The sequence below is a fragment of the Euphorbia lathyris genome, chromosome 7 (genome assembly GCF_963576675.1).
Source record: "Euphorbia lathyris chromosome 7, ddEupLath1.1, whole genome shotgun sequence".
Classification (NCBI taxonomy): domain Eukaryota; kingdom Viridiplantae; phylum Streptophyta; class Magnoliopsida; order Malpighiales; family Euphorbiaceae; genus Euphorbia; species Euphorbia lathyris.
The window spans coordinates 15,706,074-15,725,548 of record NC_088916.1 but is presented as its reverse complement, the minus strand read 5'-3'; the positions used below and the strand labels follow the sequence as shown (position 1 = coordinate 15,725,548).

General features: G+C 34.8%; 2 protein-coding genes across 2 annotated transcripts; both read right to left on the bottom strand.

Annotated features, from left to right (window-relative positions):
• Positions 1-1,832: 1,832 nt before the first annotated feature.
• Positions 1,833-7,168, bottom strand: LOC136236023 (uncharacterized). Its single transcript, XM_066026141.1, has 7 exons — positions 7,061-7,168; positions 5,663-6,820; positions 4,975-5,236; positions 3,911-4,527; positions 3,006-3,778; positions 2,725-2,852; positions 1,833-2,667 (listed from the first exon to the last, which is right to left on the bottom strand). Exons 1-7 carry the CDS (start codon positions 7,166-7,168, stop codon positions 2,375-2,377), a joined length of 3,339 nt encoding a protein of 1,112 aa, XP_065882213.1. The 3' UTR covers positions 1,833-2,374.
• A 3,555-nt stretch (positions 7,169-10,723) lies between these two features.
• On the bottom strand, positions 10,724-14,791 carry LOC136235041 (protein NUCLEAR FUSION DEFECTIVE 4). The gene is made up of 2 exons (XM_066024556.1): positions 13,637-14,791; positions 10,724-11,325 (listed from the first exon to the last, which is right to left on the bottom strand). The coding sequence occupies exons 1-2, from the start codon at positions 14,743-14,745 to the stop codon at positions 10,905-10,907; spliced, it is 1,530 nt and encodes a 509-aa protein (XP_065880628.1). The 5' UTR covers positions 14,746-14,791; the 3' UTR covers positions 10,724-10,904.
• Between the last annotated feature and the right edge of the window lie 4,684 nt (positions 14,792-19,475).

Genomic DNA, 19,475 nt, shown 5'->3' with positions numbered 1-19,475 from the left:
CATTCACTTTAAAATGATTCGTTAGGAGAGACTGTGCCAATCTTGGTGTGCACCATGGGAAACGTCCATCCCAAAAAGTCTGGACTTCCTGTAAAGAGAAAAATTTCCATCTAGATTCGTCACGTTCACTTTGAAGAGATTTGTTAGGAGTTTATTGTGGCAATCTTGTTGTAAATTTTGATAATGTTATGATTTTAATGTTAGAATTCGTTATTGTTTGACATTTTTTTGTTATATACCACTTAGCAAATTTTGTTAAAACACACAACGAGACTTCGCATATGCTAATTAAAATCATCAACTAAACCAAATATTAGCTTCGCAGGCTTCGCATATGCTAGAATCTGCGAAGTCAGACGGGAGAGAGACAGCCGCGCTGTAAAATTACAAACATATTGAGGGTATTATAGGAAAGTCACAAAAAACAGTCTACATATGTAGTAGGTTGAGTAAATGAGTTAAATATGTAAATGGGTCTCCCATTTGACCCAAATTTGTAATTTTTCCATATACTTAAATAACATACTACAATTATACCTATACAATAAAACCCAGATAATAAATTAATAACCTCAAACATACCCAATGTCCAAAGAGGTCCCTGGTTTTATTTTAAAATTCAGAAAATGCACTAATTTAACTAATTCGACGTTTTAATCCTGAACTACCCCAAATCGGATCACGGTTCGTATAAACGGATTATAAAAAACGAAGTTTTTATTAGAAAACCAATCAAAATATTTTAATAAAAATCAGAAAAGTATGAAAAAACAATAAACGAATTTAATTGGGTCTAGTTCATCGGATTAATACCTGTTAGAGGTACCGTTGATCCAAATCAGTCGTTTAGAACGTGTTTTCACTCGGTTTTCGTCGTGTATCGATATCACTGTGATTTCGGATGTAAAAAAATTTCGGCCGAGGTTCGGGGCTAAATGGGTTTGGTCCAAGTGTGAATTTTTGATAATTCTATGTAGATTAAGGAAATGAAGACCGCGGGCCTAGATAGCATGAGTTGAATCCATAGGGGATATGTCTGATCTTACATTTAAAATTGACATGCTTTTCAATGAGGGGGTGGATTTCAATGAAGATTGAAGGAATCATAGTATTATAAATATGTTTCAGCCCTGTTGAATAACCAATCAAGATAAAAGTTGTTTGTAAAAGGAAAATCAGTGACAAATAAAAAGTTCTTGTCTTTTTTAAGAGACAAGTTAAGAAAGGGTGAAGTGGTAAGTTCAACAGCCTTGACCATTAATTTTTTGGCCGTATACACTCCAGCCAGTGTGATGTCATCACTAAATTGGACATATTTGTACGAAAAATGAAGTTGTACACCAATGTGAGAACCACGATAAAGTCTATACGCCTCATATGTAATTTACCAGTGAAATTGGGTCTCCTTCAACAAGGCTTCTATATTGTTGTTGATAATCTCAGTCCAAAACATTTAACTCCTACACCCGTTTTTCAGAATCACAACAAGAATTTAGAAATTATTATTATCTTTTATTTTTTTGTCGTGACAAAGTTCGGTCTAAGATCCTATAGTTGTTTGTTACATTTCTATAATCGATCAAACACCAGCCCTGTCCCTGGGTCTGGGCAGGAGGGGCGCCTACCCAGGGACCAAGGAAATGAGAGCCCTAAAAAATACTCTTTCATATAGCCATATTTTAGCCCCAAAAAAAAAAATTACTCATGTGATATTGGTTATGAAAAAGAGATAATAACCAAATCAACAAGTTTTCCCGATCTATCTTAAGGAATTAATAGAATCAAATAACAAACATAAATTGGTGATAACAAACCAATCCCAAAGAATTAAAGACAATGAAAGGAGATCTGACCTTACACCTTCGAATAATTAAATTGGAACCTGAGTGTTTGGCGATTCACAAGTACCTTACCAAAATACTTGTTCACGATCAAGATAATATTGCAAGAATGATGACCCGGTCTCTCAAGCTCACAATAAAGAATTCAATCCCGGATTGAAAATAATTCCCAAAGGAAAAGAAGAACTTTTGTTCATAAAAATATTGATTCTGATTGATGAAAATAATGAAGAATACAAGCCTTTATATAGGCTACAAAATAAACCTAAACCTAAACTAAAAAGAAAGTTGAATCCTAGTGCATCAAGGTAAAAGAAATCCTAATTAGACAAGGAAAAACATTAAATTCGTTTTTGTCCTTTAGAGCCCAATTTCAGCCCATTAATTAACATTATTTGGGCCTTTTAATTAGCTAGAAATAAGCCCAATCAAACCTATAAGGTTATAGCATTAATTTTAATGAGTCCCAATGGGTTTTGCACATGCCAAACACATGCAAGTCCAAAACTTCTCTTAAAATATGATCAACCTTTTTACATATCACTATTATGGGCTTGGGCTTGGATACAACACAAAAACACACCATCTTTAATGACTTCGCTAGAATTCATTCCTTGTTTAAAGAAGCTCAAGATGAGTCCATTAAGCATTTGTTGGTCTTTCTTTGCACGATTCTTCGTCATAGGTCCAATTGACAGCTCCAATGGATCCCTCATGCTTCTACTAGGCTCCTTAACTCCAAGCTCCTTTGTTCCATGCTCTTGTGCTTTTGATATCACATCATTCCCTCTCTCTTGAAAAGGATTTGTCCTCAAATCTTCATCTCCTACATCAAACAAAGATAAATCAGCCACATTAAAAGTTGCATGCACACTATACTCACCTGGCAAGTCGAGCTTGTAGGCATTATCCCCAATTCGTGCGACTACTTGAAATGGACCATCGCCTCTAGGATGTAGCTTTGATTTTCTCTGAGCGGGGAACCTTTCCTTGCGCATATGCAACCACACCCAATCACCGGGTTCAAATAGAACACATTGTCGACCCTTGTTAGCTTGCTTTGCATAATGCTCATTCTTCTTCTCCAGTTGTTGTTTCACTTGTTCATGTAACTTAAGCACCATTTCTGCCTTTTTCTTTCCATCTAAACTTTTCCTTTCATCAACAGGCAAAGGGATCAAGTCTAATGGTGTCAAAGGATTAAAACCATAAACAATTTCAAATGGTGAGAAGTTAGTAGATGAATGTATAGCCCTATTATAAGCGAACTCAATAAATGGTAGGCATTCTTCCCATGACTTAAGATTCTTTTGAATAACTGCCCTAAGAAGTTGTCCTAAAGTTCTATTTACTACTTCGGTTTGACCATCAGTTTGAGGGTGACAAGAAGTAGAAAACAACAGTTTAGTCCCCAATTTATTCCACAAAGTCTTCCAAAAATAGCTTAAAAACTTAGGATCTCTATCACTAACTATACTCTTTGGCATCCCATGCAGACGAACAACCTCTCTAAAGAACAAGTTAGCAATATTAATAGCATCATCAGTTTTATGGCATGGTATGAAATGTGCCATCTTAGAAAAGCGATCTACAACCACAAATATGGAATCATTACCTCTCTTAGACCTAGGTAAAGCCATCACAAAATCCATGGATATAGCAGTCCAAGGTTCATTCGGCACAGGTAATGGAGTGTATAAACCATGAGGCATAACTCTAGACTTAGCTTTCTTACAATTAATACAACTAGCACATATTCTTTCCACATCACGTTTCATATGAGGCCAAAAGAAATGTTCAGAAATCATGTCCAAAGTCTTAGCAACCCCAAAATGCCCCATCAAGCCTCCACCGTGGGCTTCCCTCACAAGAAATTCTCTATGTGAACATTTAGGCATGCATAATCGATTATCTCTAAATAAGTAGCCCTCATGTCTATAAAATTTTCCAAAAGCAGTAAGTTCACAAGCTTTATAAATAGATGCAAAGTCTAGATCATCAACATATAATTCTTTGATATACTCAAATCCTAAACACTTAGCATGCATCACATTCAATAAGCTAACTCTCCTACTTAATGCATCAGCAACTACGTTTTCCTTCCCTTGCTTATACTTAATCACATAAGGAAACGTCTCTATAAATTCCACCCACTTGGCATGTCTTCGGTTCAATTTTTGTTGACCCTTAAGATGTTTCAAGGATTCATGATCGGTGTGGATCACAAACTCTTTAGGCCATAAATAATGTTGCCACATTTGCAAAGCCCTAACTAATGCATAGAGTTCTTTATCATAAGTGGGATAGTTTAAGGTTGCACCACTAAGTTTTTCACTAAAGAAGGCTATAGGTCGACCCTCTTGCATTAAAACAGCACCAATCCCTACTCCCGACGCATCACACTCAATTTCAAACGATTTATCAAAGTTTGGAAGTGCTAAAACGGGGGCAGAAGTTAGTCTTGCCTTAAGCATCTCAAAAGCATCCTCTTGTGCTTTGCCCCACTTAAAGCCAACATTCTTTTTTATTACCTCGGTTAGTGGTGCGGCAATGGTACTGAAGTTCTTCACAAACCTCCTATAGAAACTCGCCAAGCCATGAAAGCTCCTCACCTCGGTAACTGAATTTGGCGTTGGCCACTCTTGAATGGCTTTCACCTTTTCAATATCAACAGAAACTCCTTGTGCTGAAACAATAAAACCCAAAAACACAACTTTCTCCATGCAAAATGAGCACTTAGAAAGGTTAGCGTATAATTTCTGTTCTCTCAAAACATCTAATACAACCTTAACATGTTCTATGTGTTCTGCCTCAGATTTAGAATAGATAAGAATGTCATCAAAATAAACAACAACAAATTTACCTATAAACTCTCTCAAAACATGATTCATTAATCTCATGAAAGTACTAGGTGCATTTGTTAAACCGAAAGGCATAACTAACCACTCATATAAACCATGCTTAGTCTTAAAAGCCGTTTTCCATTCATCTCCTAATGACATGCGAATCTGATGGTACCCACTCTTAAGATCTATTTTAGTGAAAATAACAGCCCCATTTAATTCATCCAACATATCATCTAACCTAGGGATAGGATGACGATACTTTACCGTGATTTTATTGACGGCTCTACAATCGATGCACATCCGCCAAGTTCCATCTTTCTTTGGTACTAGGATGACTGGTACAGCACACGGACTCATAGATTCACGAATCAACCCTTTTGCCATTAGTTCCTCGACTTGCCTTTGTAGTTCTTTTGTCTCCTCAGGGTTACTTCTATAGGCTGGTCGATTTGGAATTTGTGCTCCGGGAACAAAGTCAATTTGATGCTCAATTCCTCGAATCGGGGGTAACTTATTAGGCATCTCTTCGGGGAATAAATCCTTGAATTCCTGCAAAAGAGGGGAAATACTAGAAGGAAGGTTAGACTGACTTACAGAAGATAAACAAAAACTCTTACAATAAAATAATAATAAATTTTTGTTTTCAAAATCAGCTTGCTTTACATCCCTCAATTTAGCATATAAAGATAGATTTTGGCTTTTGTTAATGCTCCTCTCTTTTTCTCTCCTCTCACCCTCATTTCTCGACCTCACTAATGCCTTTTCACTCACCTCTTCTCTCTTCACACCCTCACTGATTTTATCACTCTTATTTTCTCTCGCCTTAACCTTTTCCCTTCTCACAGATTGTTCTTGTAACATTCTTTGCATGTAGAGCTGATCTTCAAACACTTCAGCAGGTGATAAAGGTGGCAAAATATACTTCTTCCCATCCTTAGCAATAGTAAATTTATTTGTTCGACCATGATGTAGTGCTGATCGATCGAATTGCCAAGGCCTCCCCAATAACACATGACATGCTTGCATAGGTACTACATCACATAATACCTCATCAGAAAAAGAACCAATAGAAAAGTTCAGAAGCACCTGTTTAGTAACTTTGAGTTCGTTACTATCATTCAACCATTGTAACCGATAAGGATTGGGATGTGGAATTGTTGATATCCCTAATCGGCTTGCTAACACATTGCTTACCACGTTGCAACAACTTCCTCCATCAATAATTAGTAAGCATGTTTTTCCAAGTATGTTGCAATGAGCATGAAAGATGTGCTCTCGTTGCTCAATGTCACCACTCACTCCCATCTTCAATGTTCTACGAGTGACTAAGTTAACTCCATGTCCTCCTTTACTATCCACCTCTTCTATATCACTACAATCTTCTAAGGTGGGCATATCATCTGATTCATGTTCGGACTCACTTTCGGATATTAACTCACCATGCTTCATAACCATCGCCTTTTGATTCGAACACTCTCTTGCATAGTGCCCTCTCCCTTGGCACTTAAAACACACAATTTCACGAGTTCTTGTGGGTTTTTCAGTAGTTTTGTATTTTGGAGTAGTTCCACCAATTTGCAACTTCCCAAATGCTTTTGAATCAACCTGAGGCGTTTGGTCACTTTTAGAGCTAAATTCAGATTTAGTTTTGAAATTACCTCTTGGATCTGACTTCCATGGAGTGGAAGTAGTGCCTTTGAACTTTGATCTCCCTTTCTCAACCTCTTGAAGTTGTCTCTCAATTTTTATCGCTTTATGGAGCATCTCGTCCATGTGGAAATAAGTTTGTAGCTCAAGAGGGTTGCGAATCTCCCTCTTCATTCCCATGAGAAATCTAACCATGGTAGCTTCCTCATCTTCTTGTATATCAGCTCGGATTAGTGCCATCTCCAATTGTTTGTGATAATCTTCAACAGATTGGTTACCTTGAGACATGGATTGGAGTTCTTTCAACAACTCCTTATAATAGTGAGCCGGCACAAATCTCTTTTTCATGACCTTCTTCAATTCACCCCATGTTCTTATGGGTTCATCACCATCTCTTTTTCTTGTGCGCTTTAATTGGTCCCACCAAACAGCCGCATATTCAGTTAGTTCGGATACTACAAGTTTCACCTTCTTCTCCTCGGAATACTCATGTATGTCAAAGATTGTTTCAACCTTTCGTACCCAATCAAGATACGCCTCTGGGTCACTAGCTCCTCGAAAAGTAGGCATTTTAAGTTTGATAGCATTAAGATTACTATCTTTTCGATCGTTACCCCTTTTTCGGTATCCAAACTGCTCCTCCTCTTCAGACTCGGATAGTTCATCATCAAAATTCAATCTCCCGCGTCCTCCTTTCTTTTGGCTTGATTTCTTTTGGTTTGAAACCAAATCAGCCACAATAGCCCCTAACCTCTTCATCTCACCTACAATAGCTTGTTGCCATTCTTTAGAATCAACATCGTTAACGTTGTCCTTTTTAGGTTCGTTAGACATGACAAAATATATAAAGAATGAAAGAAAAGTGAAATCTAGTCTAAAGCAAGAAAAGAAGAAAAAGAAAGTAAAAGAAGTACCTCACAACCGGTTCAATCACTCTTTTATATTATCTTGATAGATCACAAGGATTATCTCGGGTAATATAAATGCCAATGAAGCAAAAGAATGACAAAATAAAGTAGAGCAGAAACTAGAAGCAAAGAAGACTAATATTGTAACGATAACCAAAGTTTAGCACACTAAGAATAGAATAAAAGACGATTTTCGAAGAAGAGACAAATGTTTGAAAGAAATTTTAAGAATGTGTGTTTAGCATGCAAATTCTAGAAAACTTGTAACTTTAGTACAAACAATGAGCCGATTTTTTTTTTTTTTTTTTTTCCTTTTTTTTTTCCTTTTTTTTTTCCTTTTTTTTTCTTTTTTTTTTCCCTTTTTTTTTTAAACTAGATTGGAATTGATTAACAAATTAAACTTGCACTAATGATTTAGCATGCAAAAAAAAATTGAAGAAATTCACACACATAAATGGGTTTGGCTAGTAAGAATAGAATCCAAAAATAATCAGTTCGCTACAACTAAGAACCTAAATAACTAGATGCAAAGATATGAGGAACTCGATCAATAATTAAAGACTCTAGATTGGGGTAATTTTTTTTTTTTTTTTTTTAATTTCGACAAACAAAACAAAAACAACAAATTCCTTAAGAGCCAAAGCTCTGATACCAATTGATGTGATATTGGTTATGAAAAAGAGATAATAACCAAATCAACAAGTTTTCCCGATCTATCTTAAGGAATTAATAGAATCAAATAACAAACATAAATTGGTGATAACAAACCAATCCCAAAGAATTAAAGACAATGAAAGGAGATCTGACCTTACACCTTCGAATAATTAAATTGGAACCTGAGTGTTTGGCGATTCACAAGTACCTTACCAAAATACTTGTTCACGATCAAGATAATATTGCAAGAATGATGACCCGGTCTCTCAAGCTCACAATAAAGAATTCAATCCCGGATTGAAAATAATTCCCAAAGGAAAAGAAGAACTTTTGTTCATAAAAATATTGATTCTGATTGATGAAAATAATGAAGAATACAAGCCTTTATATAGGCTACAAAATAAACCTAAACCTAAACTAAAAAGAAAGTTGAATCCTAGTGCATCAAGGTAAAAGAAATCCTAATTAGACAAGGAAAAACATTAAATTCGTTTTTGTCCTTTAGAGCCCAATTTCAGCCCATTAATTAACATTATTTGGGCCTTTTAATTAGCTAGAAATAAGCCCAATCAAACCTATAAGGTTATAGCATTAATTTTAATGAGTCCCAATGGGTTTTGCACATGCCAAACACATGCAAGTCCAAAACTTCTCTTAAAATATGATCAACCTTTTTACATATCACTATTATGGGCTTGGGCTTGGATACAACACAAAAACACACCATCTTTAATGACTTCGCTAGAATTCATTCCTTGTTTAAAGAAGCTCAAGATGAGTCCATTAAGCATTTGTTGGTCTTTCTTTGCACGATTCTTCGTCATAGGTCCAATTGACAGCTCCAATGGATCCCTCATGCTTCTACTAGGCTCCTTAACTCCAAGCTCCTTTGTTCCATGCTCTTGTGCTTTTGATATCACATCACTTTTCTATATCACTTTAGCCCTTACTTTTTTTTTTATAAAAAAAATAAGAAGCATCCGCGGATCGAACCTGATTCACTTTAGCCCTTTACTGATATAAAAAAATAATACCTATTCAAACGTAAATAATTAGTCCAATTCATTATGCATCAGCCCTTATTCCAACCCTTTCCTTTTTGGTAAGGCTGCACAAAACTAACCGAAAAACCGATTTCCGAAACCGAAATCAAACCGAAAAATAGGTTAACCGTAACCGATGGACTAGTTTATGGTTTTTATTTTAAAAACCGATGGTTAACCGAAACCGAAAAATAAACCGATTACGTATTAGTACACACAAAACTAGTATAAATATATGTAGAAATTTAATTATCAATCTATAAATATACATATTTGTATTTAATTTTTAAGTTAAAAATATCAAAATAACTTAAAACTTATTTATTTTGGCAATTTTGTTAATTAAATTTGAAGTTACATATTTTTATTTAATATTTAAATAATTATATATTTATTTTAAAGTGAATAATTATAGATGTAAAGTGATATTTGCTACGAAAAGTCACTAATGGTTAACCGACCGAAATATAGGTTAACCGACCGAAATTTATATTAACCGAAATATGGTTAACCGAATTAAATGGACTGGTTAATGGTTTTTGTTAATGGACTGGTTAACCGACCATGTGCACCCCTACTTTTTGGTATAGCCCTTTGATATATGGTTAGTGATTGAATTTATACATTTTACAATCACTAATATAACCTAAATAGATGGATTTTTTTGGGGTCTAAAATAGATGGAATTTTAATAACTAAAATATGCATGTAGTCCGTTAAAAATTACATTTAACAAAAATTATAATAAATCAACGATTAATCAAAAAACTTAAAACACCATTTTGTCAATATATTTCCAATTCTCAATTACTCAACATCTTCTTTAATTAAATCCCGATAATTTCTAATTTATGTTAATGTTACAAATGACTGTCAAATAAGTTGATATCAACATTTGAAATTCTTGATTTTGTGAAAACATCATATTGTTATTCAAATATTTCAATTACTTTTCGAATTCTCTTAACTATAATGACCATTGCATCGGCTAAAAGAAATTTTTCGAAATTAAAATTATTCAAAAACTATATGATGAGATCATCAATGTCACAAGAAATGTTAAATGGTCTAGCCATTGTATGTATTAAGAGAAATATATTATACTATATAGATATAGACACTATTATTAATGATTTTTCATCTAAAAATACTCATAGACATCATTTTGTATAACAAATGTGGTACTTAAAGTAATTTTTTATGCAATTGGCTTGTTACTTTATTTTTTACTTGCACTTATTTATTAGGGCTCTTTTTGGTACTTCGCCCTTAGGCCTCCAAAATCTCAGGATCCACCTGTCAAACACATGATGTTTTTACAAATCCCTTAGCACGTCATCAACTCCAATTACTGCACAACAAGTTTAGAGTTCATCCACAACCCTTACAACTTTTAAGGAAGTGATGAGGATTAGTGACTTGTACATGAAGTAATATAAATTATAAACCTTGTTGTATTAGACTACTATACGACTAGGATTCCAAACCCGATTAGGACTTTGAAGGTTTCGGTCCAAACCTCTTAGTATTTATATATACATGTACGCTATGATTGTGAAATACAAGTTGAGGAATTACCCAGTTAATTAATTGTAATTGTTATATCACTAATGCTCATCGGCTGCGTCACCAAACATATCCCCTTTTCCAATAGTTACAAATTTCCATTTCATTCATCGCAATCAAATGGATGCCCTCATCAAGTATTCATAACCCCTCTTAGCCATAATATTGAAATCACATAAAGACCCCAAGCAAATGAAAAGACAAATACAAAAAGGAGCGCTAAAAACGTAAATTACACTAAAAAAACAAGGAGTTAAACCGTAATTTGTATTGTGCCGTTGTAACTCATACAATATATATACAAAAAGGTTGTACACTTTTTTCCCTAATACCTCCATATATTGTGTATAAGTACAATAATATTCACCTTGATCCTAAATGATAAAATCACCGTTAGATCTATGATTTTTGTGAGCAGGGGTTTCTCATACGAGAGTGTAGAATTAGGGCTAAGAAAGTTCCAAGAAAACAAAGAGAACCCCATAAAATGAAAGTGTTTTGGTAACATTTGATGCCAAAACATTTGCCATCTTGAGTACCTTCTTTGTGATAAATAAGAGCAGCTAAATATCCAAAAATGAAAGAGCCAATTGGAATATTAGCAACCACAAGATTATGATTAATGCTGAAATTCTTGGTCCCAAATAATTGAGTAGTTGTGGATACTGAAATTGAAGTAATTGCACCTGTACATACACCTATTATTGCTGTGCTTATGTAAAGTGATGTGTTGGAGCTTTCTATAAGTAAGAAGAAAGCTCCTGCCATTGGTGCCATTAAAGCAGCTATAGTGCCTGGTCTTGATATCATCTGTCTACTCCTGAAATATTTATAACAATTCAAATTAATTTAACAATTTAAATTATGGGCTTAAAGATCAATTAAGTGGCTAATAATCAATTAAATATTCAGTCTCTAAAATAATTAATTAGTTCCCTAACCTTCTAAATTCAATAATGATTTTAATTAATAGTATTTCAACCTATTCGAACTCACAACCTCATACTTATGAATTCAGAAATGTAACAATTGAGGTATGCTTGGTTAAAATATGTTAAAATCAATTACACATAATAATAATAATAATAAAATATGACAATTCTTGTTAAAAAAAATAATAAGATGGCAATTTTAATTTGGAATGTATATAATTAATTGCATGCATATAAGTCAACAATATGGATAGGGTCTTGAAATATTTCAACCTAAAATTTAATGAGACATTATGGTGAAATAACCATTACCAAGAAAACCAACTTAATCCCAACAATTTATCACATTTCATAATTATTTTTCTCCATCATATAATATTGAAGCTCATATATATATTCCATACTATCACATATTAATGAGCATGTAATTTATTTCTATTCACAATGTTTATGCTTTATAAGTTTTTTTTTTTTTGAAGCTGTAAGTTTTTTTTTAAAGAATGTTTTATAATGGTTTTAGTATCTAATCTCATATAATAAGTCTAATATAAAATTTATAAAACTTTTAGGTTCTATATATAATAATATAATAATATAATAATATTGATATATACCACGGATAAATAAATAATAATAAAAGCGTTATTAGTTTTAAAAAAATAATAATATATAAAAGCGTTATTAGTTAAAGTTTTAATTCAATTGGATCATTAATATAGTATTAGAGCTTAGTAGATCAAATAGTTAAATTTCAAATGATGGCATTCTCATTTATTGATTAAATTTGAACACATGGTAAGGGAACATATATTGTACATGCTTCAAATCTAAATAACATTTAAGTAAGATAGATCAGAGATAGACTTTACGCTTTTTAACACCAGTGGCCACTCAACACCTCAAAACAACGGTTGACGGACTCAAAATAAAAAAATTCGAAGAGTTAATGATATTTTAAGAAACTTTAATTCTTGAAAATTTTCGTTTTGAGGACATCTAGGTGTTGTTTGGTTAGGAGAGAGAAAATATATTTTTAGAGAGAGAAAGCTCCAAAAAATAAGGTTTCATGGTAAATGTCGTTCTGAACAACTTTAATTCTTCAAATATTTTCATTTCGAGGCCGTTAACGGTCATTTTGGGGAGTTAGTTAAAATTGAATGATAACCGATGTTAAAAAGTGTAAAATTCAGTAACTATACTGTTAAGAATTAAAGTTCAGTAGCCATAATGTTAAAATGGGTAAACTTCAGTGACCATAGGTGTAATTTACCCATTGAGTAAATACAGAGACCCAATCTGGATAAGAATTTATAGTGAGTTTCTAGGTAAACTGAGATTCCCAAGAAATATAAATAGTTATAACAGAGCAAATGTACAACAACCCAAGAAAATAAATAAAGGGTTAATAAATACACTAATACTTCTTCCAAAAAAAAAAAACATTAATACATTAGCAATTTCTAAATTAGAAAAAATAAAATTTACACCTAAAACTTATAGATTATATGATTAGATTTTCAATTCGTTTAAAATGACTTATTTACCACCCTGTATTTATTTAAAATAATATATTAAACACCTAAATTTGATTATATTAATATATTAAACTTATACGTATTAATTTGTTCAAACCATCTCTTGCTAATGATATTAGTTTAAATAAGTTGAGAATGCTAACGAAATTCAATTGGTTTTTTTGGGCCATGTTCAATAAGCTATTGATATATTAAATTTGAATAAAGTAAAATAGAAACCTATTGATTCTAAGAAGTTTTACCATACTTTATCCAACCAATCAAAATAACTTCAAAATTTGTGGGAAAAAATGTCCATTGGTCAACGTACAAAATAATATCATTTTAATCTTAACGTTTGTGAAAAGTATCAATTTAGCATACAGAACTTAATGCATGAATGTTTGTGAAATGATACTAATTTAGCTCTAAATTCGGTTAATTATCGCTAAAATGGTATCATTTTATAAACATTGAGACTAAAAAATGATACTATTTTATACGTTATTGAATTGACACTTTCTTATAAATCTTGATATCATTTTATTATCTTATCTCTCAAATTAACGCGCACAAATAACCTCAATTTATTGACTAAATGTATTGTTTCGAGAGCACGAAAGTCTTGTAGAATTTCTGTGTCAACAAAAGAAGAAGAAAGAGTTTCAAAGAGAAAGAAGAATACCTTAAAAAAAAGAAGTCCAAAAGTGAAGGAATGAGACGACCAAAGAAACCAAAAGAAGAAGACAAAGAAACCAAAGAAGAAGTTGTTAAACATCCACGAGATTCCGCAATCTGCCCCAAATTATTCAAATAAACCAACCCAACCGTTGCACCACTTAAATAAACACTAAAATACAACCAAAAATTCACCCTCAACAACATTTTTTTCCCCCCAATTTCTTCCTCCACACACTCAATTTCCTCAACCCCCCCTTTCACCCCATTCTCCATCCCCCCTTCCTCTTCACTAAAGTTATAAACTTTTGCCTCCCCATTCTTTGGAACCACTAAATCTCTCATTTTTACTGCAATTGGTACCAAAATTGGACACAGTAAAAACACTAAAATCCCAATTGCTTTCACAACTGGCATCCCATTTCCCCCAAAAGTACTTATAACAGCATAAATCCCAGTAGCTACTGTGATCACAAACATCACCAAAAACCCAGTTTTCACCTTTCTTCCATGGGTACCAAAATCAGTACTTCTAGTAAGTGGTGCAGCAATTACAGAAGCTAAAAACGGCAGCGTAGAGTTAAGGAGAAGATAAGCTTTAGCTCTTTTAGCAGGAAAAGAAGATGAGAACAAAGCATCAACAATAACAGTGTAGATTTTAGCACTTAATCCTTGATAACTCGTCGTTATACCGACGGAAACCTGACTTTCCGTCGGGAAATTTCTGATACTGACCAAATAACAAACTGTGTTGATCCAGCAAATGCTGTTTCCTGCTATGATTGTGAGGAGGAAGATATGAACATATGAAAGGGAGGAAATATAGCTTGTTAAGAAGAGATATTGAACTCCATAGCCAATTAAACCGAGTGTAGCTCCGATTAAAAGAACGAGCCATAGGGGAAGATAAGAAGAAGCAATGCCGGAGATGAAGCCGAAAAGCTTGCCGGCGTCGGAGGCGAAAGCTAGATTGTTGAGCTGAATTTGAGTCATGGAGAGGAGGTGTTTGAGTTGAGATGAGTATGCAGGGAAGTTTGTGTTTGTACCGTTTACTGATTGAACCCATATGATACCTACTAGGCTTAACCATTGATAAGCACTAGTAGAAGAACTCATGGTGAATTTGTGTTTACTAGATTTTTTTTTTTTTTTCTTGGAAGTGGATGGGTATCAAGTTTATATATTAAGGAAAGTGAAACATGTAGATATAAGGGTTTGAATTTTGAAACCAAGCTTAGGTGTCTTTTTTGTTTCATAGTGATGACGTAGGTGGAAATCTATTAATAGACATTCAGATGGCTTTAAGCTGTGATATCTTTGCTTCCGAGTAATTTTCTTGACGTCGGAACAACCGACGGTTAGAGAGAGGGCGGCGTCCGACGAATCCGCTCTGATGCGTAAGTTAATGCAAGTCATAGAAGGGTTATAGATATTTACAATATTGATACTATATTGTGTAATTCTCGTTCCTTATCTAGGTCATATACCTGCTCTAATATAGTGTTTGCCAACAGTATTCATTGTCATTCTGAGGACAAGGATGTACTGTCTAGGTCACGTGATATGTGTCAGCCTTTGGTTGTTTCTGTCGTGCTTGGTCTGTGAAGTTGTCAAGTAGTGCACTATCTCATGTTGCACATGCCCTGCCACGTGGCAGAGTCTCATTAGGCCTGCGACCTTCAACCCCTGGTGTGTCAGACGACGAACACTGCTCTTTGTCACATATCCTTTGCATAACTGTTTTTCTTGATCCGACGGTTGCTCTTCTAGGACCGTACGACTGCATGGATGGATGGTAGGGATCTCCCCACGTGGCTGAACGGTTCCATTCGCATCACAGGAGAATATTCCCTTCTTGGATCGAACGGTTGTTGTATGTTCTCTGGATCTAGAGGTGGATTTTCCCCACGTATCCAAAGTGTCTCCAAAGAATATTTCCTAGGGTATAACATTGTTTCGATGTTTCTGCATAATCAACAGTAACATAATTGTCTGTTATAAAATCAAAAATTGTTCAATAGGTGACACCACCTCTCCTATTACACTTTCTTCATGCTCCCTTGCCTCCTTCTTTGCGTAACCGTCTCCGCACATCTATCTTTTGCTCAAAAGCTTTTCCATTTTTTGTCGATCTACATTTAATTATCAATGGGTCTGACCAAATAAAATTAACGCAACAAGCCCAATTATCTTAGTTCAATTGTTATAAAATGTCAATCCGTACGGTCTGTTTCGATACTATTTCCAGCTCAAATTAACTTATATCAATATTTATTTCACGTTCTAAATGATTTGAGCATGAGGTAGAAAATGAGGATGAAGAACCCAATATGTGTTTGAAAGGAGGGTAGTATGCAATTGAAATTTCGAATAAATTAAATGGCTCTATGTGTGAAAATGTGGTATTTCGTGTACCACAACTCCATTACTATTAAAGGCGGTTAGGGTATAGTTGTAAGCATTTAAATGCAAATAATGCAATGTAGTTACTAATTCCTAAAATAAAAACAAGGAGATGATGTGAGTTTGACTTGTGGGCTCTCCTAACTTAATTATGCCACAAAAGGGTTGCATTTCTTTCAAAGTTTACAAATTTATGGACTCTTTGTCTCACATTTATACTTAGTAATTCTCATTGGATCTTCCTCAAAATGTGGAACCAGAAAATTATGTCAGACCATTTAGATTTTTTGTGTTTGTTTTGGTGCTATGTATTTAGTATGTGGATAGACTTTGTGTTGTATTTATCTCGCATGTTTTTATCAAAACAATTGGACTAATTTTTATAAAATTTAATGCAAGAAAAACATATTTAGTTTGAGATACTTTTCGGAATTTTCGCAACGATAAAGGAATTCACCAAAATGCTAGAAAGCGATACTTTTATTCCAATATTCTAAATATACGGTGATATCCAAGTATCTAAACCTTGATTAATTGTCTGAACGTTTTTCTGTGCATTTCGTGTAATAACCTATTGTTAAGGATATAGTCAAACAGTCCTAATCTATTCCAATTCCGTTCCTATTATATAGCTAACCTCTTGTATTTTGAATTAGTTCTAGATACTCAATATTTCATGTATCTTCAGTTACAACAATACGTGTAAAACTTCTATTTAAACAAACCTATCAATACTAGAAAACTCAGTTGAGACCTATTTGTTTCATGGTATCAAGAGCTTGGTAGAGGTCTAACAACCCTGTACAACCTTGATCCTCCTGCTCTTTTTTTTCCCTTTCCTATTGCGGCACTATGACTACGCCCAATGGAACTGTCTCGGCTGGAACATCCACAAACGTTAACACCATTCCGCTCACCAGCGTCACCAATCAAATCTCCCACAAACTCACTTCCTCCAATTACATTCTGTGGAAAACTCAAATTATGCCGATCTTAAAAGGTCTCGGGTTGGAACATCATATCGATGCAACCATTCCTGCTCCAACGAAGGAGTTGCCCACCGGAATTCTAAATTCGGAGTTTAAGGTCTGGGAACGTTAGGACCAGCAGGTTCTGGGCTGTATCATTAATTCACTGTCGATCAGTGTGTTACCTCAAGTCGTTGGTGCTGAAACGGCTCTTGCTACTTGGACGTCGCTTCTCAAAGCATACTCCACTGGGTCCAAATCGCAGATTCGCGACCTCAAACAGAGGCTCAATAACCTCAAACGTGGTGATACCTCTATCCGCTAAACTAATAAGCGATCAATTGGTCGCACTTCAAAGCCATGTGTCTTCTGATGATCTTGTTGAATCCATACTGGATGGGCTAGGACCGGAGTACCGTCCCTTTACTAGGGCTTTGTTTGCTCGACTGGAGTCTGTATCTTTTGATGAATTGATGGGTTTTTTATTGAGTGAGGAAAGACAGATTGCAAGAGAAACTGATGTCTCATCCTTCACTCCGTCTGTGCACTTTACTGCTCGAAATAATCACAGTAATAGAGGACGTGAGCGTGGCCGAGGGAATTATTCCGGCCAGCAGTTCTATCGCTCTAACTCATCTACATCAGCGCCATTGGATGTAACCACTCTCACTTGTCACAATTGCAAAGGCCAAGGGCATATTGCAAGACAATGTCCATCTCCGAAATTGAATCGGAATCCTCGGAACAATTTTAGGCCATCATCAAATATGGCAGTAGCATCTCAATCAAGTTCAACTGATTAGCTCATGGATTCGGGAGCGACTCATCATTTAACTGCAGATTTAGGGAATCTCAATGTGCATTCAGAATATGACGGAACAGAAGAAGTTATAGTAGGTAATGGAAACAAAATCCCCATCTCTCATATTGGGCATTCTACATATAATTTTTCTAATTCTCCTATCCAATTTCATGAAATTCTACATGTGCCAAAAACAGTTAATAATCTTTTATCTGTTTCGTCTCTGACTCGCACTAATCAAATTTCCGTCGAATTCTTTGCTAACCATTTTGTTTTGAAGGATTTGACAACCAAGCAGGAAATATATCGAAGGAGCAATAAGAATGGACTCTACACTTTGTCTCTTCCCAAGTCTTTGCCTCATCAAATTCAAGCTTATAATGTTTCGTTTCCTTTGTGGCATGCTAGATTAGGACATGCTAATTCTCATATTGTTCGCAAAACCTTGTGTTTGAATAATATTTCTTTCAATGAAAATAAAAAGCTTGAATTATGTGACTCATGTTGTGTTAGTAAATCTCACCGTCTTCCATTTTCAAAATCTGATTATGTTGCTTCCGGTCCTTTGGATTTAATTTGCAGTGATGTTTGGGGACCTTCGCCTGTGGTTTCTCATGATAATTTCAGATTCTATGTTTTATTTTATGACCATTATTCAAAATTTTCATGGTTATATTTTGTGAAATACAAGTCAGACGTTATGAGTGTATTCATTAAATTCCGAACACTTGTTGAAAAACACTTTGGGAGACCAATTAAAACTTTTCAATCTGATTGGGGGGTGAGTTTCAGGCTCTTTCTAACTACTTGTCACTAAATGGGATAACTCATAGAGTCTCGTGTCCGTACACGCTCGAACAAAATGGTTGTGCGGAACGAAAGAACGTCATATTGTTGAAACCGGTTTGTCATTGTTACATCATGCCAAGTTACCAAATAATTTTTGGACTTATGCCTTTGACACTGCTATGTATGTAATTAATCGTTTACCCGTTCCAACACTTGGTTACTGTACACCGTTTGAAAAATTATTTGCTACTACTCCTGATTATACCTTGTTCCGACCATTTGGTTGTTTGTGTTATCCATGGCTTAGACCATACAATTCGAATAAACTTATTCCTCGTTCTCGTAAATCCATATTTCTTGGTTACAGCAAAATTCACAAGGGATATAAATGTTATGATTTACTTACTGATAAAATTTTTATCTCACGCCATGTTGTGTTCAATGAACAGGAGTTTCCCTTCCCGGAGTTAAATGATGAGGCTCGCACTAAATCCATGTTCGATCAGTCAGACCCGGTTGTTATTCATATTGTTCCTTCATTACGGGAACCATTCACAGTAATTCCACCATTATCCAATGTTCCTACTACTTCAGCTCCAACTGTACCTCCAAGTGCAACATTACAAAATGTTCCTGCCTCCACTCAAAATCAACAATCTGTAGCCATTATACCCTATCAACCTCCATCACATTTCCTACGCCATGTTCCCACTTCACCCACACCAGCCTCTCCCCCTTCCCAACTACACACTAACACCATACCTGCTGCCCCTGCACCAGACCCGCCAGAAACAGCCCCACACCCCGAAATTACCAACCCAATCACGAGCCAAACAAGCGCTCGTCCACCCAAAACAGTCCCAGCTCCACTAAAAACCCATAAC

Coding starts and splice junctions, on each gene's coding strand:
- LOC136236023 (XM_066026141.1), bottom strand. CDS start 7,168: ATGTCTAACGAACCTAAAAAGGACAACGTTAACGATGTTGATTCTAAA. Junction 6,821..7,060: donor GGGCTATTGTGGCTGATTTG/GTTTCAAACCAA, acceptor GACATACATGAG/TATTCCGAGGAGAAGAAGGT. Junction 3,779..3,910: donor TTGCTGATGCATTAAGTAGG/AGAGTTAGCTTA, acceptor GGAAAATTTTAT/AGACATGAGGGCTACTTATT.
- LOC136235041 (XM_066024556.1), bottom strand. CDS start 14,745: ATGAGTTCTTCTACTAGTGCTTATCAATGGTTAAGCCTAGTAGGTATC. Junction 11,326..13,636: donor TTGGACTTCTTTTTTTTAAG/GTATTCTTCTTT, acceptor TAAATATTTCAG/GAGTAGACAGATGATATCAA.